A 24,625-nucleotide genomic window follows, 5' to 3' on the forward strand; every position below is an offset into this window, starting at 1 on the left:
CACAAGATGAGCAACTCTGAAATGACAATATTGTGTCATTTCAGTATTACTACATCAACTGCAGTTGTGTTGAGTCAAACAACTTTTCAAAAAATAATAATAATAATGTGATTGCTTGTGGCTGAATGGTGAATCTGACTTTATTGTTTTTAGAGCAAAAGTGACAGCATCTCCTGGCTGTGTCCCTTATTGTGAATTAAAGATGCAACTTTATTTGACAGCACGACTGGACTGTATTTCTTCCTGCTCATTCATTGCAACAGAAATGTGTGCACTTAATCGTCCTTTTATATTTCTGGATCAAATTGGCCCGTTTTTAAGTTCAAAACTCAGGAAACGCTATTTCACTTTGTGACAAAAATTTAAATTTCTTCGAAAATATATCTTAATTTACTTGATATAGCTAGATACAGAAGATAGATAGATAGATAGATAGATAGATAGATAGATAGATAGATAGATAGATAGATAGATAGATAGATAGATAGATAGATAGATAGATAGATAGATAGATAGATAGATAGATAGATAGATAGATATCAACATTTGGGATAAACGTGCGGAAATCTATGACGACAACGGGAGCGTGCGCGTGTGTCACGCCTCCGTGGTCACGTGATCCGGCACGGAGCAGCTGTGCGGTTTGGGTGTCGCGGGTAGTCAGACAACGGGAGTCGCAGGCGCTGAACATACGCAGTCTCGGACCCACAAAACGTGTAATTGTTCGGAGAGTCGTGTCCACGAAAAGACATGGGGGATCGAGTGGCCTTAATGTTACTGGCCATTGCGGCGTCAACTCTGGCAGTCGAGGTAAGTTTGTGATTTTACACCGTTACAATGCACGACTCCGCTTCGATGCGGCTGTCATTGGAAGTAAGCTCGCTGACGTTAGCCGCTGCAAGACCGGAAATTAGGCGTCCAGGCCTTTCACAACGCTCGAAAACCTATCACAAAAGAAGCCATAAATAGGCTGCTAATAACCACTGATTAGCAAACAGAAGAAATTATATTTATTTCAGTTTTGATCAAGTCCATGTTATCACCTGAAAGATTGGCCAACATACTATTTTGGCTATTGCTTCTATTTTAACTGTGAAAGAACCGGAAGTGTCACCGTAATAACATTTTATCTGACACCCATTGTTGAAATGCGATTTAATAACTAGTCCAAGCATATACCGCATTGCAAAATGTTGTCATGCAACAAACGTGAGATATGGCTGTCCAGCTTAATGCAAGCATGTTCTATTAACACTTGAGTTTGCAAGACGCAATATGTTTTTTTGTGGCGAAAGCCTCAGGTCAAACCCATGGTAACTGTTTTTGTTCCCTTTAAACCATTCGAATGGATGGTGTCCGTTTTCATATGTTGTGGCTCACATTTGTCCCTAGTATAAGTTAATTCCTACCCCGCCAGTCTCCACCTCTATTTCGTTACTAGTTAACGCGACGCGGTGGATTTTCTGTTGTTTACCTCCAACACACCGCTTAAGCGAAAAACGTTTTGTATCCTTGTTCAGGAGCCGAAGGCTAATTTTAGGCGAGTGGGCGTGTTTGGGAGTGAACTGAGGCGTCACGACATATGTATACGTATATAGTATGAAAGATCATCATGACGTTAAGACACTAAGAAAAGTGACCGTGTGGGAAGCGACAAGATGAACATTGTGACCGAAGAAATAACACATTTTAATCGTTTGATGGAGAAAAGCGAAGTAAGATGGCGACGGTGCACTGCAGCATTAGGGTCGAGAGAGCTCAAGAGCTGGGAAGCCACGGGCGCTATTGTTGCATTCCTGCCCCTTCCTCCTATTCTTTTTTAGCTCCAGCCTTTTTGTGCTTAAGTACTTGACCAAGTGACTTGCAAAATGCAGTTTCCATAAGCATGTAGAAGAAAATAGAAGATAAATGTCCCAAGCATTCTTGACGCAATCGTGCCAAATGAAACGCATGCACCTAAGTCGGAACGTGCAGTAGACCTGCAGTATTAAAGTCACTATTTGCGTGTAGATATTTGTAAGACCAATTCTAGACCACAACAAAATAATCGGTAACTTGGTAAGCCTTCTTTTGGGTAATAAATAAAATGTCTCCCGTTATTGCTTCCGCCTAGCAGGGGACAAGACACAGTCGTCCCCAACCTTTTTTGCGCCACGGACCGGTTACGAGTCAGAAATATTTTCGCGGACCGGCCTTTATATAAATAAATAATACATTTATATAAAGAAATAACACATTTATAATAAATATGATGAAATAAAATGGTACGACTGGCATAAAGACAAGTATAAACGACATGAAAATAAAACTCACCATTACGTTGAATTCGTGGGAGCACTGAGCTTGTTTCTCAGAAACGAGCCGGCGTAATCGGAGACAATGACACCCGAAGTGGTTAAGGTTTGTCTTTTAATACAGGATGCTTGGTCTCCATGTGCCCAAGCACTTTTGAAGGCTTCATTGACTCGTTAGCTAGCCAGTCGCCACATATTATGCAGAGTGGGCTTGCTTGGCAAGTCAAGTCACCTGTGGGGATAAATTCATATTTTAAGTAGGACTTTCTTTTAAATGTAGCTTTTCTTAGAAGTCGTAGCCTCTTCTTCTTCCGTGTCCTCATTGGGCTTTTTACCCTTTCCGAAGAAGCTTTCCAAACATGTCTGTTTCTTGCTCATTTTTGCTAGCTTCGCGGGCTCGACTGGGGGGAGGAGCTTCTTGACCTGAATTAACCTGTGTCAAGAGACACGGATGCACCGACGGATGTAATTGGGAGCGAATATATTTTTCAAAATAAATTATTACTCATTTTTGCTAGCTTTGCGGGCTCGACTGGGGAAACATGTCACGTGACCGGGACGAGCGTCTTGACCTGAATTAATTGATCGTCGATTAAAAAAAAAAAAAAAACATTCTGTGTGGCTTGGCGGCCCGGTACCTAGTGACCCACGGACCGGTCCTCGGACCGGGGGTTTGGGGGACAACTGAATTAAAAGACAAGTATACAGGATTCTGCAAAACAACAAACAAGTCTCCGTATAATATCGGAGCAAGCCGAGGAAGGACACATTGAATGTTGGTGCATATCCTGTTAAAGGTGTACATGGTGCAATCCTTAATTGACAAATACCAAGACTTCAAAATAAAGGTTCATTGATTAGTTATTATGAGACTTAAAACACACATTAATTTTCTCCTGAATCAACAAGTTTTTAGTTCCCCACCAAAACATACATGTTTTATACAAGATAAATTACATTACATTAAATTAGGATTGAAAGATTCCGGGAATATCGGGATGTTTGTCCTGGTTCTAGTCAATTCACAAGACTCAATGCCCAACATTAGCCATAGAATACATTACAGACCTACCAATAAAATAGCACACGGTGTCCCCCCTTCATATAATTGCATTGTTTAATTCAACTTTTAATTTAATTCATTAGCAAACAAATGGCAATGAAAGCATAACTTTGTTGCGGGACATAATATCTGTAGTCGTTTTAATTTTTGGGTTACATTTGTCCCTCACATGTTCATTGTGTGAAGAGCGAGAGGGCCTCACTGCGCAAGTGTGTTGCTTTTCTTGTTTGGAACATTTGCCCACTTTCCTATCTACTCCTACACGCCCCTTGTAATCAGCTCACATGGAATGAATCATTTGGGCTGCACCTTAAGCAGGGCAGTCAGTATCTTTGCTCCTAATCCTTTGCTTACATGACTCATGACTTTACTCACGAGTTTAGAGGTTAACTCTGAACCCAGAAAATCTCATGGATTGAAATCATGAGAGGATCACGATGAAATCCAACTTGAGAAGACGTAGCTTTTTCAACAACTTGATTACCCTTTGTGCGCTGACAAAAATATATATATTTTTTTTCTGTTGCCATTGTCCCAGTAACTGAGGATGATGCTAATCTTTTTTTCCTCCTCAACGTATTGTAACAACGCTTTTTTTTTTTTACATAGTGAGACTGATGCAGAGCCAGGAGCCCCGATCATGCACTTTCGTGGGCCCAAAATGTACATTACGTCCTATTTCTTCTCCACAACTAGCCCCATTCATCACTGTCCGGGTGTGACACCCGTCTGTAAATGTCAGCAGTGTGCTGCTAGAGCGTGCCCTTCATTTCACAGCTGGCGAGTAGGCATCTGTTAGTGGCGGATTTGATTAATAATCGTGAAGTGAGTTGCGCTGATCTGCATCCTTACTCGGCGCAGGCATGTAGCTGTGCACACTCAAGCGTGTATCTGCCATTTCACGTCCAGATGACTGGGCCGACCGGCATGCTTTTAGAGTGACGATGCTTTGCTCACATCAAGGCTGTGGTGTGTGTCAGACCATCCTTTTTGAAAGGCCATGAAATCAAATTGGACCATCTCTTGGGCCACATATACCATATATCACTGTAAATAACTGAGCAGGGTTTTTCCTGGCCCAAACTATGGTGGTACCATTCTGATTACTATTTGCAGCTTTTCTATGAAATAGAGTTGCGTAATTACAAGACCAATATCCAACAACATCACTAGCATGGCTCCCACACATACAAAATAGACATTTTGGAAAACTGTTCTGTATCAAGCCATTAAGGCCTAAAGCGCTTGGCAAAAAGATGCCTCCTAAATCTAAGGGTGACTTTAAAAGCACTCCCGAAAACCTGAAGTGTTACTGGAAATTCAACCCCATTGTCAACGCCTACTAAATAATTGATATCTCAGCCTCTGTAGTAGATAAAAACATAATTCCAAAAACATTTGAGACCTTGCAAATGTGGCTTTCGCCGATGTAAAAAAGTTTATTTTTATAAATATTGTCCTCAAGCGTGTCGTTACCTTGACATTCCTATAAATTTACCGTGCTTCAAAAAAGAATCCTGGGAATTCTATGAGCCAACGTGTTAATGCTACTGCATTTGATTGGCTACGAGATCGAGATTTAGTCACGGAAAACAAAAAAGGTAGAAATGCATAACAGCGCAGTAATGCACACCCGGTTTAAATGGGTAAAATGAAAAAATAGATCAAATGTTCTCATGTCCTCCCTGTCTGACCCATCAATGACAACTTTGCAGCTTAAGTCCAAGTTCTTTGCTTTGAGTCTGGGGCACAATCTTAACAATTCATGTATTAATGCATAATTTATACCGAGATACCCCTGCGAGTATTCTTGTATGGTGAGTTTGTGGGGCTGTTTTTCTTGTTTTGTTATTTTAAAGGTAGAACAGCTATGAAGATCTTGGTTAGCTTGTCTATTACGTTCCACATCTTGGTTTCAAGCTACCAAACTCTTGTCAGCTCAGGTTGTGTGGTTTGGCCTTAGTTCCAATTTAAACAGGGTGAGTCAAACAGCCAGAAGCAAGCACACATTGCCTCTTATTTTGGAGAACTGTTAGCTGTATTGTGTACAGGTTCAGGTAGAGCAAGGCTAGGCAAGTCCAGTCCTCGGGCGCCACCGTCCTATGTGAAGAAAAAACCCTGGTGGGTATTGATGACAAATATAGTATGATATTGCTTGTTTATATTGTCACAAATTATAACTGTGCAAAAGATAGTTTCATAATTTCAGTCGGGCTTTCAATAACAACATTCCTACAGCTCCACCTTTTTCTTTATTTTGGCTCAGACAGCTTGCATTTACATGGCTACACGAATAATCACCACTGCTGGAGCTTTTAAAGTTCCTAAATTAGAGTTTCAGTTCCTCAAATTTTGCCTGATTGTTCCTCCGACAACACAGATGAATCTGTATTTTATTTTAGAATAACTGAACTGATTGTTATCATGTTACAAAATGGCCTATATTGTGAGAGACACACACACACTCCCATATGGGCCAGCTCGATCTGAAACCAAGTTTGAAGATTGTAAATCTGATATTTGACTGGGAAGTCCTGAATGCAACACCCAAATGAGAAGCCTTGCAGCTTACAGATACAGAAAACACATCATGATGAAATTCACGCTCTCAGGTGACGCGAACAAAGGTGTTGCCTCGGTTGCTACAGTGATGATTGCAGAGAGGAGAGGGAGCTCTCAGTTTCTCACTGCTAGGGAGGGTGGATGAGTGCAGCCTCTATGGCAATTATCATTTAGGGAACATGGAGTACCTCCATCATATGGAGACAGATGGTTGGAAATGTTTTTCATCCACGTGCTGAATGAATTTCACACATTTTTTACATGACTGTCTGTCTGTCTGTCTTTCTGTCATTCATTCATTAGTGGCTATTCCGGGTGTGCATCTCTCCACAATCCTCGACTGATTTTAAAATGTAACGATTTGATTCGGCTGGATTGAGATTTGCTTTTAGATGTGACGGCTGCAGCTTTTGTTGTTGTTATCATTGAGGCTGGATATGGCTGAAAATAGGAATGTTCTGATCAGGGATTGGCTGATACGGATCACGTGGCTTTTACAATGACCAATTTTTCTTTACTCTGTTTCAGTTCTATTTTTTAGGTAAAAAAAAAACAATTGCTAAATGTCTAACCTTTATTTTTTGAGAACAGGCTTAGAAAATAAGACGTAACTCAAGTCTGTATTTGTCAATGCTGTGATGCAGCTTCTCCAAATAATTATAACTTGTCATGTTTGGTGGAATAAAAAAAAATAAAAAAATGCTACAGATTGTACGCATGCAGTTCTGGGAGTCTTCCCCTTGGGATAAGAACAAAGCACTAACACCCTCCCTCCCACCACACTCACCCTGCTCCCCACGGCAAGCATGGACCACACTGATAAGGCTGCATAATTAATAGCGCAGAAAGGGGAGGTCATGACGGGGGACACTTTATAGAATGTGTGCTAACTAAGGGTGTCGTTATCGTGCCTACAAATACAATCAACCCTTTCAAGGCCTGTGTGTGAGGAAGAAGATGTATCACGTGTGTACCTCTTCCTCTTGTTAGTTGCCGTGGAACCATATCTTGATGCACCACACCTTAAAAAATGCTCCCAGGAGAGCTTGTTGCTTTATCTGAAGGACAACTTGCATCACACACGCAAAAAAAAAAAGCTGGGAATGCTGTGCTGTAGATTGTCTGGAAGACTTCAACTCTTAAATTTTGTTTGTAATAACGTCCCACACCAACAGTGACAATCTGTTTGAGCAGGGCTCACCACATGACTAGCCCAGGGCTAAAAACAGTTAATCGTGCGCTCACGGCATTTAGCGCTCACTCTTTGAGATCTTAATACATCAGGCCCCAGTTGTTGCATGCAAGGCTTAAGTCACTTCAGTATTGGCAGTGCAGTATAATTCCCTGTTCCCATTTGACCCAGCAGCCTCAGCCTGCACTTTCTGTTTGCAAATTGTAAGGGGTCAGCTAAAACTGCTAATTGCATAGCAGTCTATCTTCTCTCCTAAAACAACTCGGAAAAATATTTGAAGAGTAAGGCCGGTTTCAATTCTGTTGACTCAAAACAGTTACACCTCTATTTAGTATCTACATAAGCAAATATTTTATTTGTTACCCTTTCGTTGACAGACATTGGGCACTTTTTGTATGAATAATCAAAGCACAGTAAGAAACTGTTAGTGAAATGTCCTCATATTTTTGCTGAAAAGGAAAAATGGTAAGGTTCAAATGAAATTTGGACTTTTAAATTGTGTAGCATATACAGATGTACAGTAAAAACCTGGAAATAAATCTAAAATTGGCTTGCATTCATTTTTTGAAGTCATTGTCTTTATTTTCAGGTGCTGCGTCATATTTCATCAGATAATCACGCAATAGTTTTGAAAGCATTTTGATCTGCCTGCTTTTGTAGCATCATGTATCATTTCTACTGCAGGAGAATTTGCACGCCTTGCAGTTGTGCCTGGAGTTTCTGCTGACTTAAACGGAACCATTTTCCCCAGGTCAAGCTCATATAACAACAGCCCCAGTTCGCCTGGTTTATTCCCTGCAGATATGGCAAAATATATCATGGCAGATTGAGACAAAAGGAGATATTTTCTCTGGCTGGGCTGCTGTCCTAATCCTTAAGGCCCAGATTACCACACCCCCTCTCTTTACTGTCCTGCACAATGACACGACTGAGTCGCAAAGCTAGAATGGATAAAGACGGAAAAACACATCAGTGAAGTAGTAACAAGGATTTGGGAAAAGGAGGGAGATGATGGGCGTAGACATGATTCATGGGTTCAAATAGAATAGAATGAATCAGCCCAATTTTCATGTCACTTGGAAAAGGGCTGCCTACCTGCTCTCCAAGCAGAGAGCAAGTGACTCATTGTGTTGGAAAAGGGACAATGAGAGGCAGAGGCACAACTCTTTGCCCTAAAACTGAATTTGTGCCTCTGGGTGTCTTAGTCTCAGACTGTAGCACAAGAATCAGAAAAATGGAACCCTTAAATGACCTGGTGGTGAGCAGATGGCATCGCGTAAAAAGTCTTTGTGTCAAAACCGACGGTGGTGTTAGGTTGCTGCTAGTGCAGTGGGGGGACACTTGGGACACTTTTGCTATTGTGTACCTCCGGAGCTCTGTCATTGAGATGGGTAAAGGGAAACAATGTTGTAAAGTTTGATATATTTCTAGTGCTTCAATCCACACCACCCTCCGATATGAAAACAGCACCTAGGGCAGGGGTGTCAAATTCATTTTTGTCGTGGTCCGCATCGTAGTCAAAGTTTCCCTCGAAAGGCCTGTTTGAATATTTTGAAAAGACAAATGGTAATAAAAATAGCAAGCAATATCTCTTTTTTTTTTTTAGAAGTGAAGACAATTTGTAATTTTAGTAAAGACACACAGTCGATGCAAAATTTGCCACATAAAATGATGTAGCGAGCCGTATCTGGCCCCCGGGCCTTGAGTTTGACACCTATGACCGAGGGGGATCACTAACATTAAATGGCATCGAGTCTGATTTGTTTTTCCACGTGAAAAAAAAATCTTTCATTGGATAATAAAGATTTCATTTCTTTAGGTATATGTTGACTATCGCGGTTTGCAATATTCTGCATCACGTTTTTTTCATTCAGTTCGGAAGGGTCAAAGTCATCAGCATATTTCATTTGCGTGGATAGCTAGAAAGCAAAAAAGATCAATACAACCGTTCGATCGCCACAAGGGAACTGGTAAAAACCTTTCGCAGGGGAAAATGTTTTTTTTTTCTCCAAATCTCATATACTTGATTGATAGAAAACACTTGGATGTGCAAGGAAAGTCAATTTCACAAAAATCTGGTTTTGGAAAAGGGCAGGTTGCGACTTGCGACCTAAGCTGTGCTCTGGTTCAACCCAAACCTTTCAAAACCCGGAGCATTGTTCAAATGTGCCATTCGGTAATTCAGAGTGCACCAACACCGATATGCCCGCACACGCTCTTGGCGCACCAACTGGAGACACACTGCACCAGTTCGTCAGGCAGTACAGATGGAAATAGTTCAGTAGCTGATTGGTTTGGAGAATGATTTACATTTGTAAATTGATAGGTGGGGAGTGCTCTCTGGCAGGGAATTTCCGAACGCAGCATTAATTTCTCTTAATGTCTCTGCATTGCCTTTTATGGGAATGTTAACCTTCCCAACAGGGCCGCCACTTGGGCACACCGGAGCTTCTAAAGTCTAAAGAGCGCCAATAGTGCTCAAGGTACTTGACTGGGAACTTCTGAACGTACTTGGCTTCACTGCACATGAATCTTTTTTTCCTCCATTATGTTTTAAACGAATCAAAATGAAAATCACAATTGAAATTTTGATCACTCGTCCAGCCTTAATATCTTGGAACGATGGATGGATAGATTTGTTTTTATCTTCACACTCACTCGGGGGGGGAAAGGAATCTTCACCTCATAAAACAACATTTGTTTGCCTGCCAGGGCCTTCAAAACCATTAACAAGATTAGGCAGAGCACAATGCCACTGGCCCCTCTCCACTCTCACACTTCCCCCACCCCTCAGCATTCCCACTAATTTTGTAAAAGCTGATTTGGAAGTACAATGCCAACAGTGTTTTTCCTGCAGTGCCTCTTAAAATGTGCACACAAGCCTAAGAAAAGCTGAAAATATTAAAATCAGGCAGTCCTCTGCTGCAGCTCACACACGCCACTATGTTGCTCTTGCAATAACAGAAATGTTGCAGATTCGACTCGAGATATTATCAAACTAGATACATCTATGTATGTGTATATATAGATAATAACTGTTTGCAAATGGCTTTCTTGAGAAAATTTGCAAATTGGTCTGTAATTACCTAAAGCATCTAGTTGAAAATTAGATTTTTAACTGCGTATTTTGTTGTCCATATAGCCTGTTAATTCAGATTTGTTGATCATCTTGACGACAGTAGTGCTAAACAGTAGTAGAATATGTTTAAGATTCAGATAAAATACAAATTGATGAGTTAGAGAAAGAAATGATAATGGTCATAGCAAAATTACTGATGGGACTTAAAACTGTCCAAGTATATATTTATTGCCACTTGACTATGCGCGCAACACTTGGAGCATGGTTAGTGACAAGTGACTGAAGGAGATAATTGATTTTTTCCAAGCAAGGTGAGTAATGAGGTCCTTTCCGTATCATTTACTATTCATGTTTCTGAGCAGCTTTAACTTCCTCCTCCAATCCCGAGCATTTTTGTGTTTTCATCCACCCACGTCTGGCCCAATCCTGCATTCGTCAAACAAATCGAATTTGATTGCAGGCGTGTGTTCAAAATGTCTCTTGGAGAGGAAACCAAACTGTCACCTTGTCTTACAGGTGCCCGCAGATGGTTTGACGGGACTGCTGGCTGAGCCCCAGGTGGCCATGTTTTGTGGTAAACTCAACATGCATGTCAATGTGCAGAGTGGCAAGTGGGAATCAGACCCTTCAGGCACCAAGAGCTGTGTTGGTACTAAGGAGGGCATCCTGCAGTACTGCCAGGAGGTAAGAGGATCTAAATCTATTTTTCTATTTTCTATCGGGGGTGGGGGTGGTATGGAGAGGGGGAAAAAATAGGAAAGCTGAGAAGCAGTCAGAGAAGTAATTTCCTCCCAGGGCATATTCATCATCTCCACCTTTGATGCATTCAGTACATGATCTGCATTTAGCCTATTGTTAGCTATAATAGCATAGTTGTTTTCCTCACACCCAGCAAAAAAAAAAAAAAAAAAAAAAGATCCTAGATCATGATTTTCCACTAAATTGACTGCAATAAGGGAGATTTTGCCACACATTGTGTTTCCAGCAGATTTACTGCAGAGGCTCATTGTTTAGGAAAAGTGTGTCCCCAAGTGTGTCAATTTATTGTTGTGCGTGTAAATTAATTGTTTCAATTAGCTGTTTTCACTGTCTTTGTGGTTGTCTCATTACTATATGTGAAACGCTTTGTTATAGCTGCAGCTGCTGTGAAATGCGCCATATAAAGTATTGCATTGTGTTGTACTCAGTAAACTTAACAGTAGCACAGTCAACAGCGCATGGAGCTCAGCTTTACTTTTCAGAGCGGATAAGGAAGAAAGCATTAAGAGGTCAACAGTGTGATAACGTAACCTCTGATAAATTCCCCACATGTGCAGGTTTATCCAGAGCTCCAAATTACCAATGTGGTGGAGGCCAACCAGCCAGTCAGCATCCAGAACTGGTGCAAGAAGGGTCGCAAGCAGTGTCGCACTCACATGCACATCGTAGTGCCCTACCGCTGTTTGGGTGGGTTCAGTTTCACATTTCAAGCCCCCAACAATACTCTGTTACTGTCTAAACAAAAGGCACTTCTGATAAGAATACTATTTTTGGATCTTACCCACAAGAGTCCTCGTGTAAATGGTTCCTACCATGTGCACAAATTTGTTGTCATGACAAAGATAAAAATACTTTATTTTGTTAAATTGCGTCAAGGGTGGGGAATAATTCAATATCAATATATGTTGCAATTAATACCTGAGCAATAATATACCTGATCAATACCTGATATTATGTATACCTAATCAATAATAGCTGATCAATGATATAGTTTTGAGGAAGTGCAAATGAAGCAGAGTTATTCAAACATAGGACAATAGATATATAGTCGTTTCCATAGCTACACAATTAATTATACGGGAAAAGTGTTGCTATGATACCAAGCTGAAGCCGCCTCTTTACTATGTGTAAAATATGGATGAATAGGGATGTTATCTGTGCTGCAGTCGGAGAATTTGTGAGCGACGCCTTGCTGGTTCCCGATAAGTGCAAGTTCTTGCATCAGGAACGTATGGACCAATGTGAGAGCCACCTGCACTGGCATACTGTGGCCAAAGAAGTGAGGACCGACACGCACACACACATTCCTACTGCGTCAACCAGCAAAAAATAAAATGGAACTTTCCTTTCCCACTATCCTATCTAATTTTGAGCTCTCTCTCTCTAGTCCTGCACAGACAGAACCATGAATCTCCATGACTACGGAATGCTTCTTCCATGCGGTATCGACCGTTTCCGTGGGGTGGAATTTGTGTGCTGTCCAGCCGAGGCTGAGCGCGACGCTGACAGTGCTGAGCAGGATGCCGACGATTCTGATGTTTGGTGGGGTGGAGCGGAGACCGACTATTCCGACAACAGGTAGCTACTTGAAGCAGCCAGGATCTCCATAACCTTAGTGCTCGAGTTCTCATGTATGCATCTTTGTGTTAGTTTTTAGGAAAATGGTGTGAGTTGATAAAAAAAAAAAAAAAGATCATTAATACTCAGAACATCAAGGGAATCCCTAAGAACCTGGTGAACATGTAATTAGAACTGAAGAATTTAGACAGTGAAGTTTAGCTTGAGAGTGTGCCAAGCAAGAAGGAAGCCTGATCCATCTTTGGACTTGACCGAAATATGCTGCTTCCCTCATGGACGAGCCAAATGTGTTCTGGACCAAAGTTGTTTGGCCATGCAAGACAAAGATTTGGCAGCAAGACTGAGTTTGTTGGAAGGTGCACTGCACTGGGTGGAGTCATGAAGGGGGCCTCCCCCCACCTTAATATTCACTGCAAATACCAGCTACTGTAGATGGCTGAAAGTTGGACACCTTAGCTGTATTTTTCAAAAATCTACCATCCAGACATGTTTTTTTTTCATTGCTAATGATTGCTACAAAATGTGTCTAAACAAAATATGACATTCCTGCCCCTTGACGGGTGCCTGCAAACTTTAGACCTCAACTCGTTAACTAATTGGGACATGTAGTATAATCAGACTACTGGCATCATCCTCTGTTTTATTTTTGTTGCCTTTTTCCTTCCCCATCTTCCCTTCCATGCCTCCTCATTCCACTTCGTCTCCCAGTATGGTGCGGGAGCCCGAGCCAACAGAGCAGCAAGAGGAAACCAAGCAATCTGTGTTGGAGGAGGAGGAGGCAACTGAGGAAGATGATGAAGACGAGGACGTGCTGGACAATGACCAAGATGGAGATGGGGAGGAGGACGAGGAGGATGAAGAGGAGGAGGAAGACATTGCTGACACGCTTGATGCCGACGACGATGATGAGCCAACCGCCAATGTTGCCATGACAACCACCACCACCACCACCACCGAGTCTGTTGAGGAGGTCGTCAGAGGTGAGTTAGCCCTTCTGCTACACTTGTTCTGTTTTCTCTCACCTGGGAAGGGAATTAAACTCTAATAAGCTCCTGTGTGTGTGTTTTGCAAAAAAGTACAACCCCTTCCGAATTCAAGTGACATTTTGCGATATCACATTGTTACTGACTAGGTGCTGCAGCGGATGTGGATGATGAGAGGTTTGTGTGTGTATTTTCCAAGATGTGTGTTGGGCCAGTGCAGAGACTGGTCCATGCCGGGCCATGCTGCCTCGCTGGTACTTTGACCGCCAGGAGGGCCGCTGTACTCAATTTATCTACGGCGGCTGCGGAGGCAACAGGAATAACTTTGAGTCGGAGGAATACTGCCGGTCTGTCTGCAGAAGCGTCAGTAAGTTCTGCCAGGAGCAGACGACCCAGATCAGCTCTTGAACGAGTGCCGCTTGTTTGACTCTAACCTCCCGCGAGATGCTAACTGCTCCTTCTGAAATTTCACCTGCCTCCATTGCTGGCTAATACCTCATTTCTACCTTGTGTGTTTTTAATATATTATCTCCAGTTAACTTGATAAGAGATGCTGCACAAAGGTTGTTTTTAAAGTTTAACATGAAAATTATATTTACGTCATAAAACTTCAGGGAGCTAAATTTACATTGAACCTTATAAGAGGTGCTGTTGAACCTTGGAATTCCCTGCACTTTTTGTTTTTGAATTTTAGCACCTTTCGTTCCAAATTTCAAAAAATACAATACAATACAATACAATACAATACAATACAACACATTAGTTACCGTTTTAAAATATTGGTTATTGGCCTCCTTAACCGCTGATAATCCATATCAGTATCTGCCCCGAAAAAAATCATCTCGGTCTATCACCAGTTTGCAAATTCAGTCCCACTGCCTCCGTCTACCTCTAACTTTATTTTCATGACAGTAAATGAATGTTCAAGGTTGTGCGTTTAGACAAAGTGAGTTTACTGCCGCAACCTATTAATACTAATATTCACACGGATGCACCTCTGCCTTCGCCAAGAGTCTAAACGTGTCCCGAATTGTTGCGGCTTGCTATGAATGTGCCGGTGAAATCTTTTTCATGGAGTTTTTTTATTTTTTACTTTTACTGGCGATTTAAGTGTTCTTCAACGTGACTAACATTTTATAATTGTTTTTCTTGCGTCTTGCCTTGCACTTTCATAATCCATCGCAATAGATGTCTGTCTGACCTTCATGCCTACACACACAGCATCCATCTTTTGATTGGTCTTACTAAAGATAATCAACCAGTAATTCAGCTTTCACACCGTACGTGTGTCTTGGCAAGAAGTTAACGGTCAAGGCTGTGGGATTAATTAGAGCTCAGTGCATTCGGATGGGAGAAACTCCACCCTGCTATCTAAAGCTTTGTACTTGGGAGGGGCTTTTTACATTTGTCATACAAAAGATGATGGCTGACGTGAGGTGCTTACTTCCTTTTCAACTATTCAGGTTCCCACTTGCTGGCTTGTTTTCTTCCTCTCCTGACCTATTTTGAGCTCCATGTCCTCTATGAGCCAAATGTGACAATACATGAATGCCTTACTTGTAATCCCATCCTCCTCCCATTTCCTCTCGTTGACATAGTCCCCACAGCCACGCCCGGCTCCCCTGACGCTGTGGACCACTACCTGGAGACACCTGCTGATGAAAATGAGCACACCCATTTCCAGAAAGCTAAAGAAAGCTTGGAAGCTAAACACCGTGAAAGGATGTCCCAGGTAGGCCTAAAATATGGATGATGGCATTTTTGCATAATTTCATATTTAGTCACTACTTTGTTAGAAGAGTCAAGAAAGTATACTAATAAAATATACTTATTTTTTTAATAGGAAATTGAGGGCGGAAAATGGATAGTGCCTCTGTTAATCCTCCCCCGGTGGAATGCCCCCAACAGATTATTTATTTGACTTTATTATTTTAATTGGATTCCTTAATGAAGTGATTTGCAGCAGATGGCGCACACTGCACAGTAGCAGCTTCAAAGCTGCGGTTGAGAACACCTTAAGCTGAGCTTTGAATGACATTACCTTCTGCTGGAGTTTGTTCCGAGCGTTTGTTTTTTTGCTTGGCTGCCTTCGGGTCCTGCATCATCAGGTTTTGCACAGTTGAGTTCCCCTTTACAGACAATGCTGTGTGTCGGGTAGAGGCCTAAGCGAGTCAGAGAGGATGCACCAGAAAAGAGATGATATCATCTCTGTAGTCGCAACGAGAAGTGGAACATTTGTGTAATTTTGTGACTCCTGAGAGATCCTTACTAATGCTTTTAGTACAATATTATTCTGCTTTGTTTTGTTTTCCACTTTTCTTGAATGCCCTATAATTGCAGCACAGTTTTTCCATTACTTTTTCCATCCAAAACATTTTGGTTCCAAAAGGTGAGATCATGGACAGAAAAGCAGTGGTGCAGCAACGACTTGAGGGGGGGGGGGGTTCATATTTTTGTGCTTAGTGGCAGCATCTTTCACAAAGCACACAATTAGTTGCAAATTCCACTTTTGTAACTTGATGTACATGATGTCGCTTTCTACTTGTGCTCAGGTGATGAGAGAGTGGGAAGAGGCTGAGAGGGAAGCAAAGAATCTTCCACGTGCAGACAAGAAGGCAGTCATCCAGGTAACATCTTGCACATTTGGAACATTTAAAAACGCTGGCTCGGGGCTATTCTTGACCTAAAGGGTTTCCGCCATGCATATTAGCGTTTCCAAGAGAAGGTCGAGACATTGGAGCAGGAAGCAGCCAGTGAACGGCAGCAGCTGGTGGAGACTCACATGGCCCGAGTGGAAGCTCTTCACAACGACCGCCGCCGCCTGGCTCTCGAGAGCTACCTGACAGCTCTGCAGCAGGACCCCCCAAGGGTACACAGCAAGCACACACACACACACACATAGACACATAAATGGGCTATTTGAAGTGCCACGTTTCGTTTCTGTTCTCCTAACCTGTGTCACTGTTATTTTTTCTTTTAACAGTCTCAAACAGTATTTTTGCACTGTCGACTTATAAAGGAAAATCATGTGCGGCCAAGTCTGCTGTGTTTATTGTCCTCAATTGCTGTTTTCCCTCTATCTTCTGAAGCACTGAGACCATGTCAAGGCTAAGGCGCTAATGGAAAAGCTTTGTAACTGATTTAGAAGCCTCAATTTCAATTTCACACTTCATAAATTCTAGTTTCAGCCAATGCGTTTCCAATCATGCGGTCTTTCCTGAGCCTAGCTGTCGACTTTTGCCTATCGCAGCCTCGTCATGTCTTCAGCCTGTTGAAGAAGTACGTGCGTGCCGAGCAAAAGGACAGACAACACACCCTTAAACATTTTGAGCATGTCCGTATGGTGGACCCAAAGAAGGCGGCGCAAATCAGGCCTCAGGTATCACACACAAAATTATTACATTGAATTAAATGAATTAAATGAGATGAGGTCATCATTATTTCAATATTTAAACATTTGGTGACATTTAAGGGTCGTGACTCAATAAAGGTTAGGAAACACTGTATTTAATGCACTTTAAATGTGTGTGTGTGTGATGCTGCAGGTTTTGACCCACTTGCGTGTCATTGAAGAGCGCATGAACCAGTCATTGGGACTTCTCTACAAGGTGCCTGGTGTGGCTGATGACATCCAGGACCAAGTTGGTACGTTTTACACTGAGTTTCACTCCCGATAGTGTTATGATGAAAATGTGACATTTAAGTTGTTGTGCAATCATCTGGATTGTTTTGCTGACCGATTCCAAACCTTGTGAGACAGATGTGAGATGTGATGCTGATTGTGTTACATGAAACGGTGGGATTGAAAGCACTAAATTCCATGCACCCCCCCCCCCCCCCCTTTTTTTTTTTTTTTTGATAAGGACATTGCAGCTATTTGACCCAGTTCTTCAGTACATCCAAATTAAATTGTTTGTTGGGAAGATAAATCTGCCTTCCATCCCTTACGCCCCCACCAACCTTATTGGAGTTACATGCGTCACACAACCATCTGTCTCTGAGACTGTGGCAGTCCGTACTCAACTGTGGATAATGTACTCAAACATTAGCAAGATGATTAAGCAATAAATCTGGCAAAAATATATTCTTGGGATCATTTAACTGGAACAGAATCACTCGTGTGCATCAGTTCTATTTATTTTGTGAGATAATATTCCAGAAGACTCTCAACCTTGACCCATCCGCTTGTTATTTCTCCTCCCATCAGAACTTTTGCAGAGGGAACAGGCCGAGATGGCCCAACAACTGGCCAATCTGCAGACTGACGTGAGGGTGAGCTACGGTAACGATGCACTGATGCCCGACCAGGAGTTGGGAGATGGCCAAACCGAGCTGCTGAATCAGGAGGACACATTAGGCTTGGGAGGAGTCGGCTTTATCCATCCCGAGAGCTTCAACCAGCCCAACACTGACAACCAAGGTGATTTAGTACAACATGTGGTCATCTGTGATAGTCATGGTAATGTAACTCAAGTGTTGTCTTCCTCCTTCCAGTTGAACCTGTGGACTCCCGCCCCAGTCTTGAAAGAGGAGTCCCCACACGGCCAGGTGGGCCTGAGAATTACCAGTGGGCTTGATAAACAATTTGGCTCTTGTTGAAATTTGAAAAACACTAAAGACAATAAATGACTTCAGTTCAATATGCAAGTATATAATTACTAGTCAATTGAAATTTTAAAAACTGCTTTGCTTTATGAGGTTCATATAGCAGTATTGCTGTTAGTGTGTATAGGATGCTCTCATTCTTGCATGTTCAGCTAGTACAGTGGAAATCTTAAACTCTTTTCCAATGCTAGGTTTTTAATTTCTAAAATTAAAAAAGTTTTCCGAAGCTGAGCTGTGATTGGTTGTGACCTGAGACCTGGCAACTGTGATCTCATTTTCAGTCAACAGTGGCAAAATGGCCACCCCCTGGGATGGATAAAAACAATTGAATCTTGCTGCTTAACTCATATTCCACAAATGCGATATTGATCACAATGCCGTGTCTAGACTAGTGGGGCACATACGATAAAGAAGAAATAAAATTTTGGGGTTGACTTACAAGTTTTGTAATGTATCTTTTGCCAGTGACCGGGATGAAGATGGATGCTATTCCTGAGCTCCGAATGGAGAAGGGGGATAGGCAGAGTACTGAATATGAAGTTCACCACCAGAAACTGGTAAACAAACATGAGCCCTCTAACACACACACACACTCATGATGCACTTCTGCAAATCTCATTTGAAAGGCACCCATATGGTTATACTTGTGAACGAGTTGATGGAAACAAAGGGACCGAAGTGAAAAGATGCATTCACTGGCACATGCAAGATTGGCCTTTGCCTCTCTCAGCAAACCCGCACCCACCTGACTCAGCTGTGTTCTGGTAAATGTCAGTGGTAGTTGCCATGGAAATGGGTATCCCTAGATACAATTGTGTGGAGTGGAAAGCCCTCAGTCTTCACATCAGAATTTTGTTGTTTGTACAGTACACCATGAGGCTGTGAAATTCATTCTGTCAATCATCTCTTTAATTTGATATCCGAGAAAAAATCGTTCATATCAATGAAAAATTAAGAGGGATACCATGTTAAGATGCTAATTATCTAACATCTCACAAAACACAAGTCCAGCTGGTAAATGCATCACATGACAAGTTTCTCTCCGTCAGGTCTTCTTTGCCGAGGATGTGGGCTCCAACAAGGGTGCCATCATTGGCCTCATGGTTGGCGGTGTTGTCATAGCGACCGTGATCGTCATCACTTTGGTGATGCTCCGGAAGAAGCAGTACACCTCCATCCATCACGGAGTCATCGAGGTCAGAAGCAGCTGACGCATATATTGGGGCGGGTGATGGGCAAGCTATTATGGTCCCAAAATGTTAATTGTGCGTGTAACCCGGCATCTCTGCTCCAGGTGGACGCTGCTGTGACGCCTGAGGAGCGCCACCTGTCGAAAATGCAGCAGAATGGCTACGAGAACCCAACCTACAAGTTCTTTGAACAGATGCAGAACTGAGGGGGATGTCATACACACACACAGACACACACACACTGACATCTCATTCCACACCTTAAGCCCCCCCCCCCCTCCTTCCCAGAATAGAGTGACGTCAGCAGTGTGGCATGAACCAACCAGTGACTGAGTATATGTAAATGGAGTTTTTGAAGCCCAGGTTTCTTCCGCTACTGCCTTGGCGGATATTGCGGCCGAGCCAATTTGCACCATGTTTGTTCACTTTATTAGAGCGACACGCCTTTGACTTCGAGAGTTTTTATGTTGCTCGATTTGGGTCTGCTGATGTAAGGGAGTAGTGCAAGCAAACCCACCATTAATGGAAGAAGCCTGCTCTCTCGATACTGATCTGGGGCCAATGTGTTTTTTTTTGTTTTTTTTGCTTGAAGCAAATTTAGGTGTGAGCATCCAAATCTGGCCTCTGATCAGCAGGATTGGGGTTGCATGGCTCCATGGGCCTCATGTACGCAAAATTTAAAGAGAATTCATATCAAATTAGTTTGAAGTTAATCGGCGTTTTTCCAGAAATGTTCAGTCTATTTTTTTTCCCCTCTTTCATGCACCACTGCTGCACTCTACTCTCTACACTGGAGAATAACTACTGTAATCTACAACACCCCTAAACCCAACCAACCCCCCCCCCCCCAAATCTCCCTCGTTCCTCTTTTGTGTATTCTTATGACAGCTGGGCTGTGTTAGGTCACACAAGGCTCTAAAGGCTAAATATATGGAATTGATCATGAACATGTTGATGATGATGCTAGTTATTATATGTATTCTGAATGAGCTGTTTTTATTTTAGTTTTCTCTATGGGTTCTTTTTTTTTTTTTCAAAAAAAGAAAGAAAACAGAGTAAAAAAAAAGATGTAAAGTCATTTTTTTAAACTTGTGTGTGATGTACTGAAGTAATGCTGACGTTGTAGTCGTTCCTATGTAGTGCATGACAAAAAAAATGACAACAAAATTTTGAAAGAAAAAAGAGATCTTAACACTACTCTCTCGAACGTCTCTCACTTATAGATTATGCTAGCAAGATTGTACATTTCGTATCCTCTCGTGATCGCGTGACTTCAAACTATGATGAAAAACATATATGTCTAGATCAACAGGCTCTGCTTTGAAATCTAATACACACTTCTAACTGATCTGTGACTTTTGGATTTTGAGTGTGTTTCTTTGTTGGTTTCATTTTTTCTTAAACATTCTCAGTTTTCCTGAAGGAAAAGGAGGAGCTGGCTTCATCTGCATATTATTTTCTTTTACTTCAAGTATATATTGTATCGTCAAAAATTCCAATGTTTTAATTTTTTGCTTTGACTGGATGTTTTTTACTGCAAGGTATCTTAAATGGGTGATGGTTGACAGGAATCTAGCAAAAGATGGTTTAGGACTTTGTGTGTGAGTTTTGTCATCTTCAGTCTGGTGTTTTAGCTGTCTTTGAACTGGCATTTTATCCAATTGTGCTTGAGCAATTTTTTTTTTTCTGTCTGCTGATAGGACAGGTGTAGCGCGTATGGCAAGGAGGGGAAACATGAGTGAGTGAGGTAGAAAGGAAATGACTTGCAGTTCTGGATGGATAGCCAAGCTGGCAGGCAGTCTGTATTTATAATGGGTTTTACATTCTTTGCTACCCCCCACCCCCTCACAATCCCCCTCGCCTCGCTCCTTTGCTTTTGTTTCTCTTCAGGCATGCTGCTCACCTCTCTATACCATCCATGCACATTTTGATTTATCTGCTGTCTGTTTGTTGATCATTGTGCTGGAGCTGGCAGAGACGTTATGATGGCATAGCTCCAACATTCATTTGATTCTGACGATAAGCAACGGTCGCAAAAACAGACGGCACTTTCCAAAGGCTTATAGCATCCTATTATTACATTGAGGTTAAAGTGGGACCTCTAGTTCTGTTAAACATTTCAAATACTTATGAATGGTCATTGAATTTATCTTTGGCAACAAATTTGTTGGCATGCTTTCACACAAGTGCTCAGAAGAAGCATGACAGAGGGCTGTAAAGAGGAGGATGCAGGATTTTGTTGTTGATTGCATTTGTTCACTCTGTAATATTCTGCAGGCCATTTGCATTGACTGGGGAAAACGCTTTCTACACCGTATTCCATAATAAAGTTTTGAATGTACCTACAGATGGTGTGTGTGTGTGTGCTTTCCCCTAAATGGTTTTAATGAGTTTGATGTTTGTCATGAAGTGCGGTGACTAAATCTGTGGAACTTCTGCTGCTCAGGTAAGTTTGTGTTTCACTCTTTCTGGTTGGAGTTTGCATTCATTGTTTTCTACCTGTCCAAATTTTGGATACTGGGTGTAATACTCCTCATTCCTCCTCTAGTACACAAATATCAATGCATGGTTTACTGGAAATTCTTAAATGACCTTCGTAGTGTCTGTGTGAATAATTATCATCATCATCAACTCCTGTTGATTGGTGAGCAGTACTGTATGAGTACTAGGTTAAGCTGTATATCTGTAAAATACTTACACATAAAATAAAATGGCATTGTCCGTTGTAGGTATAAAAGAGACCTGGACAAATGACAAATGATATTAACTAATTTTTATATTAACTACAAACTCACATTAGCCGGATTTAGTCAAGACTCAGAAATATATAGTTAAGTGGGGAGTATATTATTGACAGTGAGGTATAATGATACCTTATATGGCTTATTATTAACCCAAGAAGTACAATTGAAACTGTAGATTGCTCTATGGGTTATTAGGCCAAATCTTATTGAGATAGAATTTTGCTGAAGAACACATCACAGCAACATTATTCACTGCACTCCCACAAACGTCTACCAATGGCCACTGCGCTTCCTAACGGAGAATCGCTGGAATTGCAAGGTGGACATGGTGAAATGATTGTATGATTGTTGTTTTTTAAGATGAAGATCAACGGACCGATTAAAAAACCCCGAGGGCCGTATTCGGCCCGCGTGCCGTATTTTGCATAATTTCTCATTTGAATACTAAATTCATATCAGTATTACCTGTACTCTAGATATATTACTTCATGTACATTTTGTATGTCTAGCTATAATGTCCACAATAAGGACATTTATCTGTGCTTTGTGCACGTATTGATTTGAAAGCTGAATAAACAGGTCCAGCCCACAAGCGATGTCCCACAATCCACCGCGCGCGGTCTTCCACATTTCGCCTGCTGGATCGCTAGTGTCAAATCCAAGGTGAGTGTTTTTGTTCATTAATGGCATTAAATGTTTAACGGGACCCCTAATGCTGGATATGAGGTCAATTGGAGTTTTTGTGTTTTTACAAAGCCCGGCGTTGGTGTGACTCGCACAAAAGTCATTGAAATGCGTGAGCTTAAGACAAGCTAAAGCTAACTAGCCTTTAGCCAAACTCCAACGACCTTGTATTGTCGAATGGCTATTGTTGTAAATTTAAAGAATAAACTGTGATGGTAACCGGTCTTGACGCTGATGGACCAACATGATATTGTAGTTTTTATTCCCCGAATGAGGATTGTGCATTGTTGTCTATGTTACGTACATACTGTACATTCTAATGCTTTGCAAATTCATTCCGTTTGCTTCTCCGTGACTGAACCTGTGCTCTTAAAAATTTAGCGTAGTTAGAATTAATATCTATCACCAATTGAGGTTTTTCGTAACGCTTTATGTTGTGTCCGCCTTCAGATGGCGCTCCATGGCTTGCTCCAGCTGTCCTCCATGCTGCGTTCTGCTGTCAGTCAGACCCTGCGCAGGAACATTGGCCTCTCCGCTGTTGTGATGAACCGGGCCAAAGAGCTGGACCCTGTGCAAAAACTGTTCCTGGACAAGATTCGCGACTACAACACCAAGAGCAAGTTAGTCATTGATAGGCGAAAGACAACCTGCTTTTCAAATGATGTTACGCTGCAGGTCCAAGTGCACAGTTCCACATTTTTCCTCAATTGTGTCACAAAATTATCTTAATTGTGTCACTTGAACCTTGCGGCGTAATTTATGTGTCACGCTTGAACGTAAATGTTGATGGAAGCTACCGATTGAAGTAGCCCGATCTCAAATTTTGTATTCAAGAAATTTCATTCCCCTTATCATTCTCTGCTCATCTCTTTCCAACTTTTGATGCTGTGGCTCCTCCAGGGCTGCTGGTGGAATTGTGGATGGAGGACCTGCTTATCAAAAGGTCATGGGTGAAGAGGTTTCCAAACTGGAGAGGCTATATGGTGGGGGAGACCTCGCTAAGTTCCCTGACTTCAAATTCCTAGGTGAGATTTTGCCTGTCTCCATTTTCACTCTTGACCTTTGACCATGACATAAACCTAATTGATGACAGTTCTTTTTTTTTTTTTTTTTTTTTTTAAAAAGATGTTTTCAACCATTCTTTTTTGTGCCCTGATTTATCTCCATCTAAAAATACTCAAGAGTTGTGACGCCATTCAAGCAAGATATCTTTAGACTTTTTTTTTTTAAGTGGCTTCAAGTTGTTTTGGGAGCATTTTATCTATGCACTTCAGTGTTCCATCCTTTTCCTCTTCATACCACATTTCTTTTGTCATACAGATCCGTCCACCTTGTCTACGTTGCACTAATGTTTTTTCTGCTTTTCTTCCCCCCCAACCCTCATAGACCCCAAGCTTGATGAAGTGGCCAAGTGAATGCTATTCATCTTGTAAATCAGCAGTGTATTATATTTAATAATAAAAAGATCTAAGATGATTGAATCTTTCAGTTTTCATGGAGTTGTTTGTAATGACACAAACTGTATTAAATGTGTGATAATAATGCATTGCTACATTTCTCTCCAAATATCATGCATGGACAAATTATTCAGTGCCATATAGAATTATTTAAGAATACATCTATAATTTTATTACAATAGAACTGAAACTTCCCTTGTTAATAGGGTAAAATCTTTCCCTTCTTGCACTTAAGCAGTCGGACCTGCTGCTCTTAAACTGGAATAGAATCAAATTGAACCCACTATATGTTTATCTGAATATTTTTATAGATTATGGAGTGAAGTAATAGCTTGTTGTAATACTATGTGTGGAAACTCGCTGATAACTGCGAGCAAGCCAAATGTCAACTGACCTAGTTGAGCGTCTGCTGTCACATTGAATCGTTCTGAAATG

The 24,625-nt window shown here is 41.5% G+C and overlaps 2 protein-coding genes across 3 annotated transcripts; both read left to right on the forward strand.

Annotated features, from left to right (window-relative positions):
* Window positions 1-641: 641 nt before the first annotated feature.
* Window positions 642-21,652, forward strand: appa (amyloid beta (A4) precursor protein a). 2 transcript variants are annotated; one of them, XM_037278095.1, is made up of 17 exons: window positions 642-810; window positions 10,707-10,874; window positions 11,507-11,636; window positions 12,116-12,228; window positions 12,337-12,527; window positions 13,236-13,507; window positions 13,710-13,877; window positions 15,109-15,242; window positions 16,063-16,137; window positions 16,221-16,379; window positions 16,761-16,889; window positions 17,056-17,155; window positions 17,718-17,930; window positions 18,005-18,058; window positions 18,581-18,672; window positions 19,165-19,311; window positions 19,410-21,652. In XM_037278095.1, exons 1-17 carry the CDS (start codon window positions 751-753, stop codon window positions 19,509-19,511), a joined length of 2,307 nt encoding a protein of 768 aa, XP_037133990.1. In that variant the 5' UTR covers window positions 642-750; the 3' UTR covers window positions 19,512-21,652. The 2 variants fall into 2 exon arrangements, with proteins under 2 accessions (XP_037133990.1, XP_037133999.1); XM_037278104.1 differs by lacking the exon at window positions 13,710-13,877 and having other exon boundaries at window positions 663-810.
* Window positions 21,653-22,605: 953 nt separating this feature from the next.
* On the forward strand, window positions 22,606-24,219 carry atp5pf (ATP synthase peripheral stalk subunit F6). The gene is made up of 4 exons (XM_037278294.1): window positions 22,606-22,712; window positions 23,184-23,353; window positions 23,634-23,758; window positions 24,120-24,219. The coding sequence occupies exons 2-4, from the start codon at window positions 23,184-23,186 to the stop codon at window positions 24,146-24,148; spliced, it is 324 nt and encodes a 107-aa protein (XP_037134189.1). The 5' UTR covers window positions 22,606-22,712; the 3' UTR covers window positions 24,149-24,219.
* Window positions 24,220-24,625: the final 406 nt, after the last annotated feature.

The sequence above is a fragment of the Syngnathus acus genome, chromosome 2, assembly GCF_901709675.1.
Source record: "Syngnathus acus chromosome 2, fSynAcu1.2, whole genome shotgun sequence".
Lineage (NCBI taxonomy): Eukaryota > Metazoa > Chordata > Actinopteri > Syngnathiformes > Syngnathidae > Syngnathus > Syngnathus acus.